This window comes from Suncus etruscus, chromosome 13 (genome assembly GCF_024139225.1).
Source record: "Suncus etruscus isolate mSunEtr1 chromosome 13, mSunEtr1.pri.cur, whole genome shotgun sequence".
Classification (NCBI taxonomy): domain Eukaryota; kingdom Metazoa; phylum Chordata; class Mammalia; order Eulipotyphla; family Soricidae; genus Suncus; species Suncus etruscus.
In genome coordinates, this window is record NC_064860.1 from 74114870 (window position 1) to 74136482 (window position 21613).

The window sequence follows — 21613 nt, forward strand, 5'->3', positions numbered from 1 at the left end:
ACAAAAACAAAAAAAACCCAAAAAAACCCAACCAAAATGTATGTACTTCTCAGAAAACGGAATTGGACTTCCATATGAGTTTGATTTCTTGGCATCTACCTAAAATACCCCAAAATTCTATTGGAAAAGACACCTCTCTGTTCATTGTAGCAGTATAACAATAACCAAAATCTGGAAACAACCTAAGTTTCCAAGAACAGAAGATGATTGGATAAAAGAACTATGGCATATATACACAGTGGAATATGACTCAGATCTAATAAAAGGAGGAAATCAAGAGGTTTGCTGATATGTGAATGGATATGGAGAGTATCTTGCTTAATAACATTTGTAAAAGGAATGGGAAAGAATAACAATGATTTCACAATCAGATATTTAAAAAACATAGTAGGAAAATAACAAATGCCCAGAGACATCGGAAACTCAGAACATGGTCTTTAGTGGGGTGTTTATGATGTCTTTGAATAGGGGGTGGTATACGATGGGTTTGGGGAGAGGTACTAGGACAGTGATGGAGCGAGTGGTCTGGAATGTTTTATCCATGAGACCTTGTCATTAACAGTAATGTAAATCATGATTCTTAAATTTACATATATATATGAAGATGGCTGTGTTAAGAAGACAGGTTGGGGTGGAAGGGAACCTGGAGGTCATTGGTGGTAGTATGCAGACACTGGTGATTGAATTGGAGTTGGAATATTATATGCCTGAAAACTATTTGTTAACTTTGTCAATCACAATTCCTAAAAATATATTTTTTAAGGAACAAAATTGTGGATAATAAAATAGTAACCCTTTAACAATATTTTTTGATCATGCAATTGCACTTAACCCATCAAATTTTTAATATATTTGTTGAGAAATGCTGAAAAAGGCAAATAGAAAAATAAGAGACCCTTACATGATTACAAACGTTTAAAGAAATTTAGTAATATCTCTTTAGTTGTACTTATAAGACTATTTTTCTGGTCAAAATAAGATATTGAGGAGAATTAACCCATGCTAGTTAAGCATTGTTAGTGCACATTATTTGAAAATAACCAACAATTGTTGGCACACAGAAAGATTGATTCTCACAAGTTTTTATTTGATATCAGCTCATGTATAGGATAAAATTCCCATGTTGTGAAATTATCCCATGCACTGTATTCTAATTGCCAGAGGTACAGGTTTGATGCAGGTAGGGTAGCCATGAAGAATTAATAAAGCAGGCCAGTCAGGAAAGAATCAGGGAGTCAGTCTGCTTTCACCCCGTTGTCTCTTTGAGTGCACCAAGCCAAAATGCTCTTTCTTTATTCTTCCAGAACCTATTCAACCAGGCAGGGCAGGGTAAAGTCTTCCTGGTGGGTTTTTATATATTAAAGGGAGAGGTTTAAAGAAAAGAGAAAATGGGTTTTTGGGTTAATAGGTGTCATCCTACACTCATGTACACTTCTACATATATTTTATAGTTACCTTGTCTGTCTCAGTTTCATTGTTATGAGGGAATTTTTAATATATTTTCCCCTGTGAGTTTGGAATCAGATGAAAAAATGACAGAAATAAAAAATTATTCTGATCTCTTAAATGAGCCTACTACTTACCTTCTTTGTACCTATTTATGAGAAAAGTTGGGTCTTCATAAGGATAATTGGGCACCTATGTGGAAATCCTAAGCCTATCTTACCTCTTGGGGATGCAAAAACTCAGAAGGCAATGAGGACATTTTGAGAATAAAATGAACATCTGTTCTAATTGGTAGCTCTGTCTAGAATCCTTTTAATAGCAAGCTTGTATGAAATATTAACATTAAGAGATGCTTCTTCAAGTTTCCATTTTGTGAAATTGTGAACGGATTAGTTTTACTCTATTTACAGAACCGTGATTTTGCCATAATTTCACTTAGAGGTGAGATAATACCAACTGTTTAATTGGGTTTTTGATTGTTTGCTGATTATACTTTCAGATTCCAAATAACTTTTAGCTTATTAGAATCAATTCTGTTCTAGTTGTTAATTTTTTTTTTGTTTTGTTTTTTTTTGTTTTTTGTTTTTGGGTCACACCTGGCAGTACTCAGGGGTTACTCCTGTCTCTAGGCTCAGAAATCACCCTGGCAGGCTCAAGGGAACATATGGGATGCCGGGATTTGAACCACTGTCCTTCTGCATGCAAGGCAAACACCTTACCTCCATGCTATCTCTTCTTTAAAGTGTGACTTTTAATACTAGATTAGTAAATTGTTTTGATAGCAAAGTCAAATCACAAGTATTTTTTTTTCTGAATAGTTATTCGTTCATTCATTCTGCCATACCTGTGGTGCATAGGGATGCCTGCTGTTTCTGTTCTCCAGGATAGTACCTAGAGGAGACCTTGAGTATCTGAAACTTATACTTAACTTAAACCTTTTGAATTCAAGCATATCTCTCCAGTTCTCTTATTTTCTTTATTCATAGAAGAGATTATTAAAAAAAAAAAACAACTCAGATCTCTTCTCTATTTTTTTTTTTACAAATACTTATTTAAAAACAGTATAATTCAGAAACAGAAAAGTAACATTGTAGCTTTTATTAAATTATAGACACTATTAGTAGCTCCTTGATTAGAAAAAACGTGCAGGTTTGAGTGAAATGGAGCAGGGGTGACTGGATGATCCTTCCCCCTGTCCTGGTACTTCTTCTTTCCACAGGGCTCACTGACCTGGGGTGAAAATGGCTCTTCTGGGCTGGAGACATAGCATGGAGGTAAGGCGTTTGCCTTTCATGCAGAAGGTCATTGGTTCAAATCCCGGCATCCCATATGGTCCCCAGAGCTTGCCAGGAGCAATTTCTGAGTGTAGAGCCAGGAGTAACCCCTGAGCACTGCTGGGTGTGACCCCCCCCCAAAAAAAAGAAAAAAAAAAGAAAATGGCTCTTCTGAGTCATAAAGGGGACTCCACTCACTGTGTAAGATTTTAGAGTTATTGAACTTAGTCAACTCTCATAAACTACTTATATGTATTTGGCATAATCTATCTTTATAAAGTACTTTACTTTGTTGAAATTAAGGGTTTTTTTAAAAGAACCTCCCCTCACCACCATTGAAAATTGTCACCAGTAGTTTATATAATTTGCTGTGCTATTTTATCATTATCTTCCTATATTAGAGGTATAGTTTGTATATAATTTTTTTTATTTTTATTTTTTTTTGGATTTTGGCCAGACATGGTTGTGCTCAAAAGTTTACTCCTGCCTCTGTGCTCAGATATCACTCGTGACAGGCTTAGGGATTTTGGGATACCAGGAATTGAATCTGGTTTGGCCGCATGCAGGGCAAACACCCTGTCTGCTGTGCTTTCACTTCGACTCATATAAAGATATTTATAAAAGAGTTTTAAAAATAGAATTTTATGGGCTGGAGCTGTGGCGCAGCGATAGGTTTTTGCCTTGCACACGGCTGACGTAGGTCGGACCATGGTCCCCCAAGCCAGGAGTGATTTCTGAGCACAGAGTCAGAAGTATCCCCTGAATGTCACCGAGTATGAACCAAAAACCAAAAATAAATAAATAAAAAAAATAAGAATAGAAATTTATTCCCTAGATATTTTACTCCATGGAGGCATATTGATTTTATTAATAAGCATTGTGCATGGATGTAAAAACATTAGAACTTAATGTAGAGATACTCCTTTGTATATCTGTATTTGTGAAAGATGAACTATCCTCCTTGGTTACCTATGGCATGCTATGTTTTTTTTGTGTTGTTTTCATATCTTTTTTTTTTTTTTTTTTTTTGGTTTTTGGGCCACACCCGGTGACGCTCAGGGGTTACTCCTGGCTATGCGCTCAGAAGTCGCTCCTGGCTTGGGGGACCATATGGGACGCCGGGGGATCGAACCGCGGTCCGTCTCCTAGGCTAGCGCAGGTAAGGCAGGCACCTTACCTACAGCGCCACCGCCCGGCCCTTCATATCTTCTTTTAAAAATACAAATAAATGTTTTAAAGAATTAAAATTATTTTCCCCCCCAAACTCAAAATTTCAGGATTCTTATGTTTTTGGGTGGTTATTTTTGGGATTTTGATATTTTGTTCTGTTTTGGAGGTGTGGTCGGGACACACTGCTGGGTGGGGGCACACACAGCAATATAGTTTAGTGCTTACTTTTGGCTTTGTGTTCAGGTATCACTCCTGAAGTGCTCAGAGAACTATAAGCACTTTTGGGGATCAAACATTGATAGGCACATACAAAGCAGTTTGCCTTACTTGCTGTACTATTTCTGGCCCTAATCTTTCCTTCTGTTATCATTTGGGATTACAGGATTTAGAATTGTGTCTTTCAAGATTAATACTCAAATCTGTGTTCTTGTATATTAGATTCAAGTGATGGACTCATTAAATTAGCATTGAATTTAATATTAGTGAATGACATGACTTGACCTGACACATGTTATGACATCTGTGAGATTTTTTTTTATTTTTATTTTGATCATATTGGCTTACATATCTTTCACAGTAGTATTTTAGGTACATATTAACATTGAATCAGGGGAATACCCATCACCAAATATGTCCTTCCCCCATCCCAGTTTCCTTTCTGCAACCCATATACCCCACCATCACCCCCCGGGCTGCTGGAGTAGGTGGTCCCCTCTTTGTCAGGCTTACTATTAGTGATCATATATTTGTTTGGTCCTGGTACCCTCCCTTGTTTCCCCCTCTATTTGAGAGGCAGAGCTAGATAGTCCAGGTTGTGTGGTTTTGTTTGAAGGAAAAAAAAGCAATAGAATGGGGTAAAAAAAAAAATCAAATAAGCTGAAGATGGACGGAGTCTTTCTAGAGGCTTTCAACCTTAGTTTGAGAGAGGACACAGAAAAGGTAATTGAAACATCACAACAATGCAGAAAGAATATCAAATTAAATATCCAGTGAGCACTACAGCAATAAAGACAAGCACCAACATCTGTGAGATCTTTTAAATAAGTTGGTATCAGTATGAAATTTCTGATAGTTCTAATCACATAGGTCAGGTTGTTTTTAATTAATCTTAATTACTATCTAGAAGCTCTTCGAATCCAGTCACATATCTGGGTAAATACTTCTACACTTGAACTTTAGGTAGACACTTTTTATTTAGTTAATAGTAATTTGGATGGTGTATTTTAAATAATCCTTAAAAGAATCGTTATTTTTTAATTGTGATTTTAACTTATGTATAAATCTTTATATTAAGGCTTATATAAAAAACTGTTAAGACTGAAACCCAACTACAACCATGTTTGTAATCATGGTGCTTAAATAAAGATATTATTATTATTTTTGTTTGTTTTGTTTTTGGGTCACACCCAGAGGCACTCAGGGTTTACTCCTGACTCTATGCTCAAAAATCACTCCTGGCAGGCTTGGGGGACCATAGTGGATGCCGGGATTTGAACCACCATTTGCCCTGAATAGGCTGCGTACAAGGCAAACGCCGTATTACTGTGCTATCTTTCCAGCCCAAATAAAGATAATATTTAAAAAAATAAAATTAAAGTTAAGTTAAAGTTAAGTCTTTAGCTTGTACTTTTTTTTTTTTTTTAAAGGTGTACACACCCAGCTATGTTCAGGGCTTGTACTCAGGGATCCAGGGATGTGCCTTATTTGCTAACTTAACTCTCTGGTCCCTCCCTAACTTGACAGTTTTGATAGATGAGGTATTTGTGCTCATTTTCACAATATTTTACCTTAGTAAATTAAGGTATGGCAATATATAGTAAACATTATATTCCTTTAAGAATAGGGTATGCTCTTTTCCCTTCAGCTATGTCATGGCATATTTGAGGCCCTGACTATAATTGCTTTCATTATTATTCACAATTTTCTGCAACTTTAAGTATTGTAGTTTGTCATACTCTTTCAAATTAAAAGAAAACATTCCTCCCAATACTATTGGATCACTAGTATGATTCTCTGCTTTTTAGACTACTTTCTGAAAGAAATTAAAAACTGTAGTAAATACTTGATTTTTAAAGAACCAGATAGACACTGCTTTTTTGTTTGCAGCAATTTCAGTTTTCTTTGGCCATTTTATTAAGACTGTTACTAATCTCTCCCGCCAAAAGGTAAGAAAATGGTATGTGTTGCTTGATGTAGTTCAGCTTGTTAAAGATCATTTAGATTAATATAAAATTTTATTAACTGAATGCTTATGATTAGATACATAATACAGGAAAAAAGTTTCAAAGTAAAATGGCAATGTACTGTATAGTTTTACATATTTTAAAGAATTTCAGAGATAGGGTTGTACATTAGCAGTATGTGGTATGGAATTAGTGTAAATTATTAGTTAATTAAAGTAAATTTTAGTAAATTTTGTTAATTATTTTTTTATGTGTCTTAAGGTTAATGTGACAAACCTATCAGGGCTTACCACAATGAGTCTCATTGTGTTATGTGTGGGTTTAGCTAGACTATACAGGGTATTAATAGGTCAGTCTTGTTGAGTGAAGGCAGCTATACAAAGCAGAATCTTCTCTTCTAAGGAAATAAACCTAGCTAACAAATAGGAAATGTATGGGAATGTGTGGGTTTTGATTGAAGGCAATTTGTTTGGAGCTGGGAAATATGAGATTGTCAGATATATATATATATATATATATAGGCACATTCATTAAGAAAAATGGTCCAACATTAGTGAAGAGGACAGGTCTATTTATCTAACAACATTCTTTTATGGCCTACGATACTTACTATTTTGGTCTATGATAAAAACTTTTGGAAACGTTTTTAATTTTTGCTTTGATGCTAGTAAGAACTATAAGATCTGAGAGGGATTTTTGCATGGTCCTAGAAACATTTGAGAGATTTGCTAAAAGACTGACATTGTATAATTTGAAATGGTCAAACAACTGGTTGCAGGGCCTACTTGTTAATCTACATTAGCCTACTACAGTTTTATATATTATGCTAGAGCATGTGAAACTCCTTGACTTAGAGATAACAGACTTAATTAGTCATGGTAAAGTAAGAATCATTGAACTCTATGGATCACAGATGTTGGCTCTTGCCCCTCAAGGTGGGTCTTACACACATTGGTTTACATCACAACTAAGGAATTCCAACTTTATGGAACCCTAATCTTTCATAATGGACTGTAAATTTATATGCTTAATTTATGCTCCAGAGAGAGAGGCATTATTATTGATAGTATTATATTGTAATTTTTTCTGGATAGTAAATAGACTCACTTCTCTGAATAAATATATTTATGTTTTTTGAGACTTTTTAAAAATAAAGGCAGTCAGGATGTTTTTGAAAACTTTAGAAATATATAAGACACAGGAGCTAGAGTGATAATACAGAGGCTAGGGAGTTTGCCGTGCACTTGGCTTACCCAGTTTCCATCCCCAGCACCACATATGGTCACCTGAGAACCACTAGAAGTTATACTTAGCGCAAGCCAGTATGACCCTTGAACACTGCAGAGTGTAAATACATAACCCCTTGCAAATTAAGGATTTGTGAATTATATGGCTTGTGTCATAACTCACAGTTCTAGGAAAGAATTTGCAGGTACTATATAGGTGAAGGAACCTGGTATGGCTCAATAAAGCTCTATGGGTTTTGAAATTTGAATTCATATGATTTTAAAACACCCAAAACATTTTGTTTGTTTAGTCATTTAAATATATAACATCCAGGGGTAGTAGAAATTATGTAGAAAGGAAGGCACTTACCTTGCATGCCACTGATATGAGTTTGATACTTTGCTGATCATCCCCTGAGCACAGAGAAAGGAATAATTCCTAAACACTGTAGGGTATGGTCAAAATAAAAACTAACTGGAGCCAGGGAGATAGATAATAGAGGATTTTGGGCATTTACCTTGCATATGACCAACTCCTGTTTGATCCTCCTGCAGTTATCAGGTTCCCTCCCCCCCCCCCCAAATCCAAATTTAGCTTCTTGATTATATAACGGGCTGTTTGTCACCTTATTGATCTCCTATGGATAGGGCATCAACCCCAGAAACAAAAACCCTGAAAGTATTACAGCCATTCTTTTTTTAGCTTCTTGGTTATACAAGAATGGACTGCAGGTCAAAAATGCTCTGGAGTTCATGGTTTGCTAATATGGATCATTTTATATAATGGATTTCTTTATTTTTTTTTGGTGGTGTATGGAAGGCCAGGGATTTAACCCAAATTAACTGTATGTAAAGTAAGGATCTACCTTATGTACTATTGCTGTAGCTCCTCCTATGTTAGATTTAGATTACTGGCTATAGTACCTTCCAGCCCTTGTATGATGTTTTTAAGATACAGGATGTTATTTTAATATGTTTTATACATGAGAAAGCATAATTAAAATTTGATAGCAACTGATACTTCAGAATTTGGGGGGGGGGTTGGGCCACACCTGGCAGCACTTACAGATTTCTCCTGGCAGGGTTATGGACCCATTTAGGATGCCAGAGATCAAACCTGGGGTCTGTCCCAGGTGGGCCACATGTAAGGTAAATGTCCTACTGTTAACAGAGGTCCTCAAACTTTTTAAACAGGGGGCCAGTTCACTGTCCTTCAGACTGTTGGAGGGCCAGATTATAGTAAAAACAAAAATTATGAACAAATTTCTATGCACACTGCATATATCTTATTTAAAAGTGAAGAAACAAAATGGGAATAAATACAATATGTGGCCCACGGGCCTTAGTTTGAGGACCATTGCCAATTTTGCTATCATTCCAGCCCCTTAATTTTTTCTAAATGATTACTTTAATCACTTTCTAGTTGTATGCCTGTAGATAAGTATTTTTCTCCTTATTATGAGATAATTAATATATAAAGGGAGATAATTTATGAAGATTCATAAAGCTAGTAAAGTGATATCACAAAAACTGATTTTATTCTCTAATTTTTATAACATGCCTGGTACACTTAAATGTTTTATGATTGAGCATTTTGCCACTTATATCTCACTTTTGAAAAAGCTTTGGGATCAGTATTAAAAGAATATTGTTAATAGTGCTTACTAATTTATAATTTTATGAGTATACTGTACCTTTTTTAATATTGAATGGTATTTTCACAAATCTTACATCTGGGAGGTGAAGGATATGCTTATAGAAGCTCTAAAGGGGCCAGGTAGGCAGTCTGTTCAACAAACGGAGAGCATATTTTACATTGGGAGGCCTGGGTTTGATCCTGTATGTTACATAATTTCTCAGAGACTGCCAAGAATGGTCCCTGATCACAATGCTAGTAGTTCATGAGGATTTGCAGAGTGGCCAAAAGAGCAGAAGTCATGCCTATGTTGTATTTTCCCCCATATTTTCAGAGATAGTAATCAGTTTTCCTTTATATGTCCAATATAAAAATAATAAGAAATTTTGGTTTCTTATACTTTTGCGTTCATACTGAATTGCTTTAATGAAAACAAAAAAATAATTTTTGTATTGCTGGGGATTGAATCCAATGCCTTATATATGCAAGGCAAATATTCTCCCAATGAGGTCCATCTCTTGCTTGTTAATCCAGTAAATTTATACAGATTTTTAAACTAGATATGTTGATAACTTTTTGGGGGGGGTATCAAGAAATAAACAGTTCATTGCTTCAATAAAGTTCTATTCAGCAATAACAACAACAAAAGAAGTAAATTACACCTTTGAAAACAGGACAATCTGGTAAGGATTATGCAGAGTGAAAGAAGAGAGATTCTGGTTGGAACAGTATAGCGCATAGGGTGCATATCTTGCACAGAGTCAACCTAAATTCAATCCCAGGCATCCCTCATGATCTCCTGAGCCCTACCACGAGTGATCCCTGGACACAGAGTTAGAAGTAAGCCCTCAGGGCCAGAGCAATAACAGTAGGGCATATCGGCAGAGCGTTTGCCTTAAATATGGCCAACCCCGGATAGATTCTATATAGTCCCCTGAGCCTGCCAGGGGCAATTTTTTAAAATTTATTTAAAGTAAATGCCTTACATAATTGACATAACTGATCATAATACATTTGTTTTAGGAAGACCAAAGGTAACATGATTAAAAAAATAGAAAATTGAAAGAAAATCTAAAGAGATGGAAGAAAAAGGAAAGAAGAAAAAGTGCAGTAGCAAGTACATTTTTGAAAATTATTGAATCGCAATGAATTCATTAAAGCACCAGCAGAAAGTTTAGTAAGCCCTTTTTTTTTTTGTTTTTTATAAAAAGAAAAAGGATGTGAAAACTTTTTTTTAATGGTTTATATTTTGAATTGTTTTTCTATCAGGTGGTTGAAGATTATGCTGGAAGATGGCAGGTCCCTTTGCCACAACTTCAGGTTCTTCAGACTGCACTTTGCTGTTTTACAACAGCCAGTGCATCATTCCCGGATGACTGTGAGCATGTACAGTATGTTTTGAGTAGCCTTGCTTTGTAAGTACTATTTACTTATAAAAATGGTTTCTTGATAACATTTATTGATATATATTTTGTTTACTTTCTCTGCAGAATGAGCCTTTCCTAAAGTTTTCCTTAAATAATTTTCCCACTTAAGTATTTAGGTTCGATTTGAGCATTGAGCCACAGCTTTACTCTTACAAAAAAATTAATATATTTTTTGGTCACTACTATCATCATTTAATTTCATTAAAACTTTCACAGATTGTCTTGGTATATTGTAATAATAAGTCCTGGAATATACTAAAGAAGGCCGTTATAGTCTTCAGAAGGGATGACCTTTAATCAAACATAACAAATTAGAAAACTCCTTGTTTAAAAAAAATGCTATTATTTAACTAAGCTAAAGACCTCATTACTCTCCTAGAGTCCCAAAATTTTAGCAAGTAAGTAAAACAAATATGGTGAAAAGAAAATAGAGAAACATCATTTGGCTTAAAGATTTCAACAATTTTCTGAGCCTGGGAATACAGAAAACAGAAGAGAGGGTTCTTTGAAGCATAACAGAGCAAGACATAATTTTTATATGAGTGCCTCAAATTACACTCATGTTAACTTTTAAAGTCTAAAGGAAATATAAGAATATGGCTCGTTGAACTAATATTCTGTTAAGGTTTGTAATTTTTTGTGTATAGCTATATTATTTTTAAGCTATTAAAGAGTGTTGAGTGCAATTAGAGAAATAACTACACTAACAACTATCAAGTGATAAGTGAGAGAAGTAGAATGCTGTCTTGAATACTGGCAGGGTATGGAGGAGGAGGGAGATAGGGGGCATTGATGGAATGTTGTAATATTGCACTGGTGAAAGGGGATGTGTGTTCTTTTTATGACTGAAACCCAACTACAAAAATGTTTGTTATCATTGTGCTTAAATAAAGATATTAAAAAATAGAGTGATAGTAGTTAAAATAATTGCTTTATTTTAAGTAAGTAAATAATGATATTTTAAATAAATAGAGCACCAGTACAGCAGGTACAGTGCTTGTCTTGTATACAGTCAACCTGGGTTTAATCACTTACATATTGTTTCCCTCAACCACCACTAGGAGTGATTGTGGAATACAGAACCAGGAGTAAGCCTTGAGCACAGTTGGGTGTGACCCAGAATCTCTAGCTCAAACATTTTTTATTTGCTGCCTTATATTATAAGAGGAAGGTAGTTTGTCCTACCCTTTTTTTTACCCCATGAGAATCTTAAGAGGTATATAGAATTTGAATATACCAGGTATGAAATAGAGAGTAGATAATGAGATACTTTGGACAAATGTACAAAGAGTTTTCCATTCAAGCCAATCACCAAATTATAGTGAATAAATAGTATTGCTACAGTATTTTCCTCCCCTAAACTAATCTAGGGAAACACTAAATTTTAAAAAGTTGTTCGTTCTAGTTCTAGTTGTTCGTCTAGTTGTTTCAGGCATTCAGTGTTCCCAGCACCAGTCTCTCCACCAGTGTGACCTTCTCTCCACCATTGTCCCCAATTTCCCACCTGCCCCTGAAGACTGACCCCTTAGAAGGCACAAAATAATTTATTTTATATTTGCTACAACAAAATGGTAAGTGAAATGATGAAAAGATGTTTCAGTATTAGAAATTGTTATATCTGACAACAGTAAATAAAGTCATGGAGGATTTACATTTTTGCTTGTTGCTAGTTGATCCTTTTGTTACTGTTCCTATTTGCTGAGCTGTTGGGCTTCTATGCTACTTTCCCATCTAAGTTGCTGTGCTCCTACTGGGGTATGAGTACTGTGGAATTTGGAAGTGTCACATTGCCATGTATGCATCTGCGTGCTCCAGGATCTGTGGAACTATGGTGATTCTTGACCTTATTCTTCAGCTCTGGAAACTTCATAGCTATGATGTCTTTGACTGTTGCTTAAGGACTTTATTTTCTGTTTCTTTGGGACCCAAGTGATTCTTAGTTGTTTCTCAGTAGTTGGTCCCAAAGTTCTCTTGTCATCTCTTTGCTTATTTTGAGACTTTTTTCCTTATTCTTTTTGTGCACTTCATCTTTGAGTTCAGTAAATTGGTCCTCAGCTGCTGTTACTCTGCTAGTGAGGCCTTCCAAAGAACTTTCATTTTGGCTACCTAGTTTTTCAGTTCTATTGTTACTGTTTGTGTTTTTCTTATTCCTGCTCTCATATCCTCCGTTTTTTGTTTTTTTTTTTTAATTTTGGGCCACATCGGCAGTGTTCAGGGGTTACTTTTGACTCTGTCTCATTAGTCAAAAATTACTCCTGACAGGTTTGGAGAACCATATGGGATGCAGGGGAACAAATCATAGTTGGGCCTGTGCAAGGCAAAATCCTTATCTGCTTACCTCCTTACCTCACTTGGTCATCTCTTTTGCTTTATTGGCATTCTGTTCCATTGTTTCTTTGAGCTTATTGAACATCATAAGTATTTCCACTCTGACTACATTTCAGTTGTTTATATTGGGTATTAGTACTGATTGGGTTTGCAGGTTTGCAGTTTTCACTCACCAAGTATGGTGGGGTTTGCACTGCTTTATCATGGTTCCTTTTTGTAGATCAAGGTACTTCTTTTATGTGTCACTGTCAGTTTTCCCAACTGCCAGGAGTTCTCTGGGAGCTTAAGTGGAGAAGAGATTATTTTACAGTTTCTTGGCTGTACTGCTTGGGAGGCCATGCTCCTGGGTTTGTCCTCTATCTGTATGGTGGGCTGTATTCTGATCTTTTAGTTCAGGTTCACCTATGGCTCTTTCCTGTTGCTTACTGCTAGCTTGCTCTCTTGAACCTATATTCATGGATTGTATCTATACATAAAACTATGGATGACTGGGGTTCATATGTAGGGTAGCTTGTTCATTGTGAGTGAAAGATTGATTCAGTGCCTTATAGTACTGAATTTTACTCTCATTTCAAAAGAGTCATTTCTGGCTAAAAAGATGAATCTTGCTTTTTATGTAATTTTTTAATTAAATAATTTAGGCACTGCAATTTATTCTGGGTTTCATGCATAACACATTGTAGGACTCAACCTCCTCCAGTTCACTTCCCGTCATCATTGTCCTTTGTGTACCACCCCCCCCCCAAGCTTCCTACTGAAGACTAATTTTTCAGTTTCTGTTGCCTTTGTCCAGAAAACATCCTTAAGTATATTGAAAGTTATTCTTCAGTTAAAGAGTAGAAGGTATGAGGTAGATCAAGGAAAGTTTCTTCAACAACTGTTTGGAAATTGGCTAATCATATGCATTTATTATTCCCCGAGATATTTCTTGATATCCTATACATTGGAGAGCTCATTCTGTGTTTGTTCCTTTCCTTCTGGCTAACTTCTCTCAACATAATACTACAGATCTAATTCTGCTAATGCATTATTTATATCATAATTAAGTAGTGTTCAGGAATAGGACAAAGTTGTACGCTTTCACCACTGTTATTCAATTTAGTATTTGAAGTTTTTTTTTCTAACAATTAGACAAGAAATATATTAAGGTTATCCATGTCTGTAAAATCAAACTCTTAATTTGTAGGTGACATGATACTGTATTTAGAGAATTTTAAACCTCTACTATAAAAAGCACCGAGAATCAATATACTTTTACTATAAAGTGTCAGGCTACAAAATCATTATTCAGAAATCTATCACTTCTATATGAAATTAATGAAATAGAAAAACAAGCAAGTAATGAGATAGGAGAGAGAAAAGAAAACCTTTTTCTCAGAAAATCATGTATATGTATATATATTAATATATATTATATAACATGTTATACATAACATATCACATATATAACATGTTATATGACATGTTTATGCTAATATGTGTATATGTATATATAATATAGTTTGAAGTTAGGGAAAAAGAAGCCTATTTTTCAGCATTTGATCCATGTTTTAACAGCATTTGATCCACGTTTTTAAAAATAATATGGGTAGTGAAAGATTGGGAAAAAAGTCAGAGAATTGATGTTTCATGGATTAGAAAGACATATCTTACCAGGTATTTCAAATACTATTTAAATGGGAAGTAAGCCTTTATTACAAAGATATTAATTGCTCATATAATAGTATAATAAACATAAGTACTATCACTGTTTGTTAGCAACTATAATCATTACAATATTAAAAATTATTGATTTTTTTTATTAGATACAAGTTCTAAATCTTTCATTCATGTGACTCCAATGCTGGAATCTGATGTTTAACTGGCTTTGTAAAACTGTATGGAAAAATGTAAGTCAAATTCTATTCAGCACAAATTAAGGCATGTCTACACTTTTCCTCAAGTCATGTTACATTCTTAAATTTATGACCTAGCAGGAAAAAAAGTCAGACATTTTGAACTTAATTATTATTTAGACGTAATTTTTATACTTAATATTTACTAGTACTATTTATATTAATAGACATTATATTGATACCAGAATTTTCTATATCAGTAAACTGATAATAGTATATTTCTCATTTATTTGCATAGATATCAAAAGGATAAAATATTGAAAATATTCCAGTTAGAGATAGAAAAATCATAGGCCTTTTAAAAATGATTATATCTACGTGTATTATATTACTTAGATGAAGTTATATTGGATAGCCTTGAGAAAATTGGATAATCTTAAGATTATATTAATTTACTTAATATACTTACAATACAAGTGCATATAATGTTTTAAAAATCTGACATATGGATTATGATTGTTTTAAGATGAGAACTGTACCTAAAAGTTTTGAGTTGCCTTGCTATGTGAGGTCACTCACAAGAAAGATACAATAAAATATGAAATAAATGTCATAAAAAATAGCCGGGATGGGCTAGAAGTGAGTACAGCAGACTGGACTCTTACCTTGCACACAGCCAAACTAGCTTCTATTCCTGGCACCTCATGTGGTGCCCCGCCAAGAGTGATCCCCTAAGGTACAACCAGGAGTAAGCTCTGAGCACTGTATAATGCTCTGGGAAAAATGTCCTTCTGATAATATTAATTCTTCTAATCCATAAACAGGGAATGCTTTTCCATTTCCTTAGATCCTCTGTTAATTATTTTAGTATCAATTTAAAGTTTTCTTGGTATAAATTTTTCACCTCTTTTGGGTGATTATAAGGTTTAATATATACACAAAGTGGGTAACCTGCCCTTGGTAGTGGGAATATAGGGTGCAGTAGTTGCTTGTGAGTCCACTTAGGGATTATTTTCTATTTGCTTGCTTGGCCAGGGAAGGGAGCAGTGCTAAGCATTAATTTTTCTGTAAAGGTGGTAGTAGGCCAAGTACATTTGGGAATTTATGTGTTAGTCTCTTTTGTACTACAAATACGGTTTATTTGATTTCACTTAAAACTTGAATGAAGGCAAACAGTGGTTAAAATCCTGGCATCCCCTATGGTCCCAGAACCAGCCAGGAGCGATTTCTGAGTGCACAGCAAGGAGTAACCCCAGAGTACTGCTGCCGGGTGTGACCAAAAAAAAAATATACATACATACATACATACATACAAACATACATACATACATACATACATAAAAGGTTATATCAGTATATTAGGAGGGGCGGCAGAAATGTAGTCTGAGTGTAGTCCAAAATCAAAAACAGAAAAAGCTTACAGAAGAAATGGGAGGAAAAACTCAACAGATTGAGCTTAAGTTTTGCATGTAGGAGTGCCAGGTTCAATCCTAAATACTTCTAGCCCCTATAGTAACAATGGGAGTGATACCTGGGCAGTTGTGGCCCCAAAGCAAAAAAGTTTATACAGTGAAAAAGAAAAAATATTCAACACATCCAGTTAGACTAGTGAAAAACATTCCACAAAAAAGAAAGGCAAGTAGATTTATCTTCAAATATGAAATCAATGTTCAAATTTATTTATAGTACACAAAACATTAAAATATCTTTCTATTACAGCTCTGTTCTGATACAAAGAAAAAGACTTAAGAGCACTTTTTTTCCTGAAAACTGGGTAGTGGAGGAGGTTGATCTCTGATAAGTCAAGTAAATTTGGGAATCTTTTCTATAATTTAGATCGTGGATGATTAAAGGGCTATAGCAATTATTTAAGTCTAAACTGTAATTTCTCTATTTCAGCTACTCTTGACCATCTAAAGTGGAAATGTTCATACTTAATAGAGTTAATATGTAAATAGACTTGTGGCATTGTATTTCTATGTACAAACTTATTCTTTATAGTTACATTTCTATTTTATTTAACTTTATGCATCTTTAAATATTTTTCTTAAAATTTTAAAACAACTTAAATATGGTAAACTTATATCATGCATTATAGCAAAATAGGCATTTCTTGGGCCATATTTGACCCACAAATAGTAGTATGCCAGGCCTGCTCTAATCTGCTATATATAGTGTGAGGTTTTACTTTGTTCTTTTTTTAAAATTTATTTATTCTGCATCTCATGGACTTTTCTTCATTGGGGCTATGTATATATTTGGAAGATTAAATTTTTGGAGGGGAGTAATGTTGGGCCACATTCAGTGGTGCTCAGGGCTTATTCCTAACTGTTCAGGTCAGCCTGATACAAGACAAGCACCTTATTTGCTCTACTGTTTCTGCCCCAAGGACAATACATTTTTTTTATTAAGTCACCATGATTTACAAAGTTTTTGTTTTTGAGTTTCAGGTATACAGTGTTCCAACAATCATTCCAGACACCATAGTTAACTTCCTTCTACTCATGCCCTCAGATTCCCTTTTACACATAATTCACCACCCCTTGTACTTACCTGCCTTCAAATGTTTACATTCACAATTCTAATGATTATTGCTCTGCTGTCTTTAGAACAGGGAGTCAGATTTTACCATAACTCTTGACAAAACCTACTTATTTCCCTTTTATGGGTGGGTGGCACACTTGGTGCACTAAGGGGTTACTCCTAGCTCTGAGCTCAGAAAAATTCTTCGCAGACTTGGGGGATCATATGGGATTCTGGGATTGAACTCAGGTCAGTCTTGGATTGGCCACTTGCAAGGCAAACATGCCCTACCACTGTTCTATTGCTCCACCCTAAGACTTTTTCTTTGTATCAGAACAGGGCTGTAAGAGAAAGATATTTTAATGCTTTGTGTACTATAAATAAATTTGAACATTGATTTCATATTTGAAGATAAATCTACTTGCCTTTCTTTTTTGTGGAATGTTTTTCACTAACTGGATGTGTTGAATATTTTTTCTTTTCTCTGGTAGCCTTGAAAACATGATTTTAAGTTTGTATGTAATACATCTAAGTAAGTGGAAGGCGATGGTCAAAGTAAGATAGTGATTTGAGATGGGGGCATATGTGTCCATGAGTGAGCCTGTTCTTTTTCTGTTTCGTTAATCTGTGGCTTGATGTTCAACCAGGAACCAGTTGTCGGGAATAAAACTTGAGCATCATTGAGTATAGCACCCCATTAAAATTTTTTTCTTAAACAACTATTTGAGATTTTAAAAAATACAATGTAGGCAATTAAATGTCAAATTGGGTACTTTATTAAATATAAGGAAGATACAAGATACAGAATTATTGAATTAGAATAAAATACTATAAAATAAACAGAGCAATCAGTAAGCTATAAACAAACATAGACATTCCTCGAAAACAATGGTTTCTAAAATGAATTTTCTGAAAATATTTCCCAAACTTGATGAGAATTATAAACCTAGATATTAAAGAAGCATAAGATAACTCAGGGAAATTACACAAGAAAAGTTATGAACAAATTTGTAAAATCAGTAATAATCTTCAGGCACCACCAATAAGAAAATGCAAAAAAGAAAGAGAACATTTAAAAATCACAGATAAAGAACTCTTACAACTTTAACGACAAAAGTTAGATAAATCAATTTAAAAATTGTCAAAAGAGGGCTGAGTGATAGTATAATGGGTAGGACTCTTGCCAGGCATGCAACTAATATAAATTCAATCCAGGTTAATCCATATGGACCACTAAATTAGAAGTAATCCCTGAGCACTGACAGGTATGACCTCAAAACTTGTGTTTTGACTGGGAATTAGGCCTAAGATTTGGTAAAATTCATGTCAGAGTCATCTGGTCTAAAATCGTGGGTTTTTTGTTTGTTTGTTTGCTTGCTTGTTAGGGGGTAGGGTAGGATGGGGTATAATTTTGTTTTGGAGTCACACTAGTTGGTGCACAGGGGTTACTCATGGTTCTGTACTCAGGAATTACTCCTAGCAGGCTCAGGGATCATATGGGATACTGAGTGTAAGGCAGGCACCCAACCTGTTGTACTATCACTCCAGGACCAGGGGAATTTTTTTAAATTACATTTCAATTCAGTATTTATCATTTCTTATTTCAGGTTTGTTATTTTATAAAATTTTCTCTAATTTTCAGGTTATCAAATTTGTTATTGTTCAGATTTGTAATTTTTATATTTGTATTATATGTATTATAATTTCTCTTCTGTAATTTGATTAAGTGACTTTACCTTTTTAGAAAAAGAACTCTTAGTTTCACTGATCTTATGTAATTATTTTAAATTTTTTTCATTTCAGTTTTTGTACTAATTATCACCTTCCTTCTCAAAGCTATTGGCTTTGTTATTCTTTTTCTGTTTAAGCTGTTTTTGACTTTTCCTATTTGTGACATTTATAACTGTTAACTTTCCTCTTAGTCTCACTTTTGCTGTATCCCAAAGGGCCTGATAATTAATGTTCCTATTTTCATTTGGCTACATCTCTGTCTTTTGTGTCTTGGACCACACTCAACAATATTCGGGGTCACTACTCATGGTGCTTAGGGGACCAGGGAAAGAAACTAGCACTCCTGCAAGTAAAGAATGCATTCCAGTCCACCGAGCTATATCTTCAGTTCCTCCAATCTTTCCTTACTTCTACTTTAATTCCCTCATTAGTTCATTAGTTGCTTAGAAACATACTGTTTAATCTCCATGTTTTAAAGCTTGTCCAGTGTTTGTAGTTTATAGCACTGCCAAAAAAAAAATCTTATAATCTTAGTCTTCATGTGTTCAATAATTTTGTATTCTCCCATATAGTGTATCTATTTTAATAGTTTTGTATGCACTTGGAAACAAAATCTGAATTTTACTATTTTAACTAGAGTGCTAGATAGCCTATATTTTCTTATAAAATAAATGAGGTATCTGCCACTGTTGATGAGTAATGATAGTACAAAATAGGAAAAGGTAAAAATACTAACGTGTCTAAAACAATAAGTACACATAATGTTGTATAGAAAGGCTATATTGAACAAGGCCTCTAAAACAAAGATAGCCTTCTGAAAAATAAATGCCCCTTCATAAGTCTATCTTCCTTTTTATTTTCAGGCTGTTTCCTAAATTAGTTGCCCTGGGTTGACTGCATGCTAGGCAAACACCTTACCACTGTGCTATCTCTCTGGCCCCCCTAGTGTAAGCTTTTTAAATAAGCAAGTCAACAAAGATTCTTTATTGTGCATTATTTTGCTTTTGACTAGCTTTTTGTTTCTTTTCCTTTGTATTATTTAAATTTAAGTTGTGAAATTTTTCATATGTCACTTTAGGGGTATGATCAGACCCAAATACCAAACCTAAAGTCAATGACAACAGAATTGAAACCCAGTCTACAGCAAGCTATACACAGAGGAGAGAAGTTACACTAGCAGTCCGGAGGGCAAGTGAGAGAGATATGGGATGCATGTTGGGAATAGGGGTGGAAGGAAGACAACACTGATGGTGGAAATGGCCCTGACTTATTGTCACTATGTACCTTAAGTATTACTGTGAAAGATTCGTAATTCACTTTGGTCACAATAAAAACTATTAAAATAAAAAATAGGGGCCGGAGCATTTGCTTAAGTGGTAAGGCATTTGCATTGCCCTCCCTAGCCTAGGATGGACCTCAGTTCGATGGCTTGGCATCCTATATGGTCCCCCAAGCCAGGAGTGTTTTCTGAGCGCATAGCCAGGAGTAACCCCTGAGCATCACAGGGTGTGCCCCCCCCCCCAAAGAAAAGTAAAAGTAAAAAAATAAGAAAGTAAGCACTATTACTGATATTCTGGCTTTTAGGGGCATGTTCTGACTGCCAGGCCTGGAAGGAGGATGGGGTAGGGTTGAGTGCCCACATTCACTCAAAAAACAAAACAAAACAAAACAAAAACAAAAACAAAACCCCTTGTGCTATGAGCTCAAATACTGGCATATCTGAAGTTTGATCAGATTAGTATCCCTGAAGAAAATCAGACATAGAGGGATGGTAGGCAAGGCCATACACAAATTACTGTTTCTGGATGATGGATGCAGCAGGCATGGCTTTGACAGGGTGAGGACTTGGCCTACCCTCTCCTCCCATGGTTGCCAGCTTTCTGCTGCATGGCCACTGTTCCCATGATTTTTCACAGTTTGGTTTACATTTCTTTTGAGGAAGGAATTTATCTACGGAGCTGGTCTAGTGTGAACATCATATATTTAAAACATTTTCTTTCTTTTGACCACCTAAGCCATTTTTAGGAATCCTGGGGCGCTGTCCTAGTGGTATTTATATTTAGATAACTAAACCTGCAAATAAATCAGAAAACCCAATGATGCTACTGAAGAACTGTGTTCCAATATTATTCAAGGCCTCCTATTGGTATGTAGTGAGGGTTCCAGGCCCCTAACTAGTGAAACTTAGGAGCTACCAGGCAATGCTTATGAAACCTCCAAGCACCACCATATGATACACTGGGATATAGCCTGAGTTGGTTAAATGCCAATGAATGTGTCATAATTCTCATACTGTCTCTCCAGTTTAACTATGTCATTATATATATTTTATTTGATTAAAATAAAAATATGTTTGATCTTTTAAGTTGAATGTCATCTAAATTGAGTGGGGAATGTTCAGTCTACAGAATGTTATAGCCTGTGAGATCATATAGTTTGTTCCATATATGCTGCTTGTTGACTACCTGGTGTGTACTAATGTATGGCTTGTAAATGATGTTATAAATAATCAGATAGCCGTTGGCAGAAAAAATTTTTTTTCTGTTTTAGGTGATTAAAACTAAGACTTTAAAATAGTTAGGAATACTAAATATTTAGAACTTCTGATCTCCATAATTAGGAAATAAGTTGTATTTCTTTCTCTGAAATCATGAATTATTAAAAGCACATAAAGTACATAAAACTTTTAATAAAGAACGCGATACAGAATATGAACAGTGTCATGAGTTGTGCTATAATGTAAGCTTGGAGTTGAGAACCCAAAGGTGTCCTTTATTAGACTATATAATTGGTGACTGTAAAAAAATGGTGGATAAGGAGTTTATGGTGATTTT

At 34.9% G+C, this 21613-nt stretch overlaps 1 protein-coding gene across 1 annotated transcript in view; it reads left to right on the forward strand.

The window, feature by feature from the left end:
• The window catches only part of ZNF654 (zinc finger protein 654), a 64304-nt gene that overhangs the window by 17005 nt on the left and 25686 nt on the right, over positions 1-21613 (forward strand). The window contains exon 3 of the mRNA XM_049785720.1: positions 10205-10350. Coding sequence (XP_049641677.1) covers positions 10205-10350 — 146 coding nt within the window. The remainder of the gene's footprint in view (positions 1-10204; positions 10351-21613) is intronic.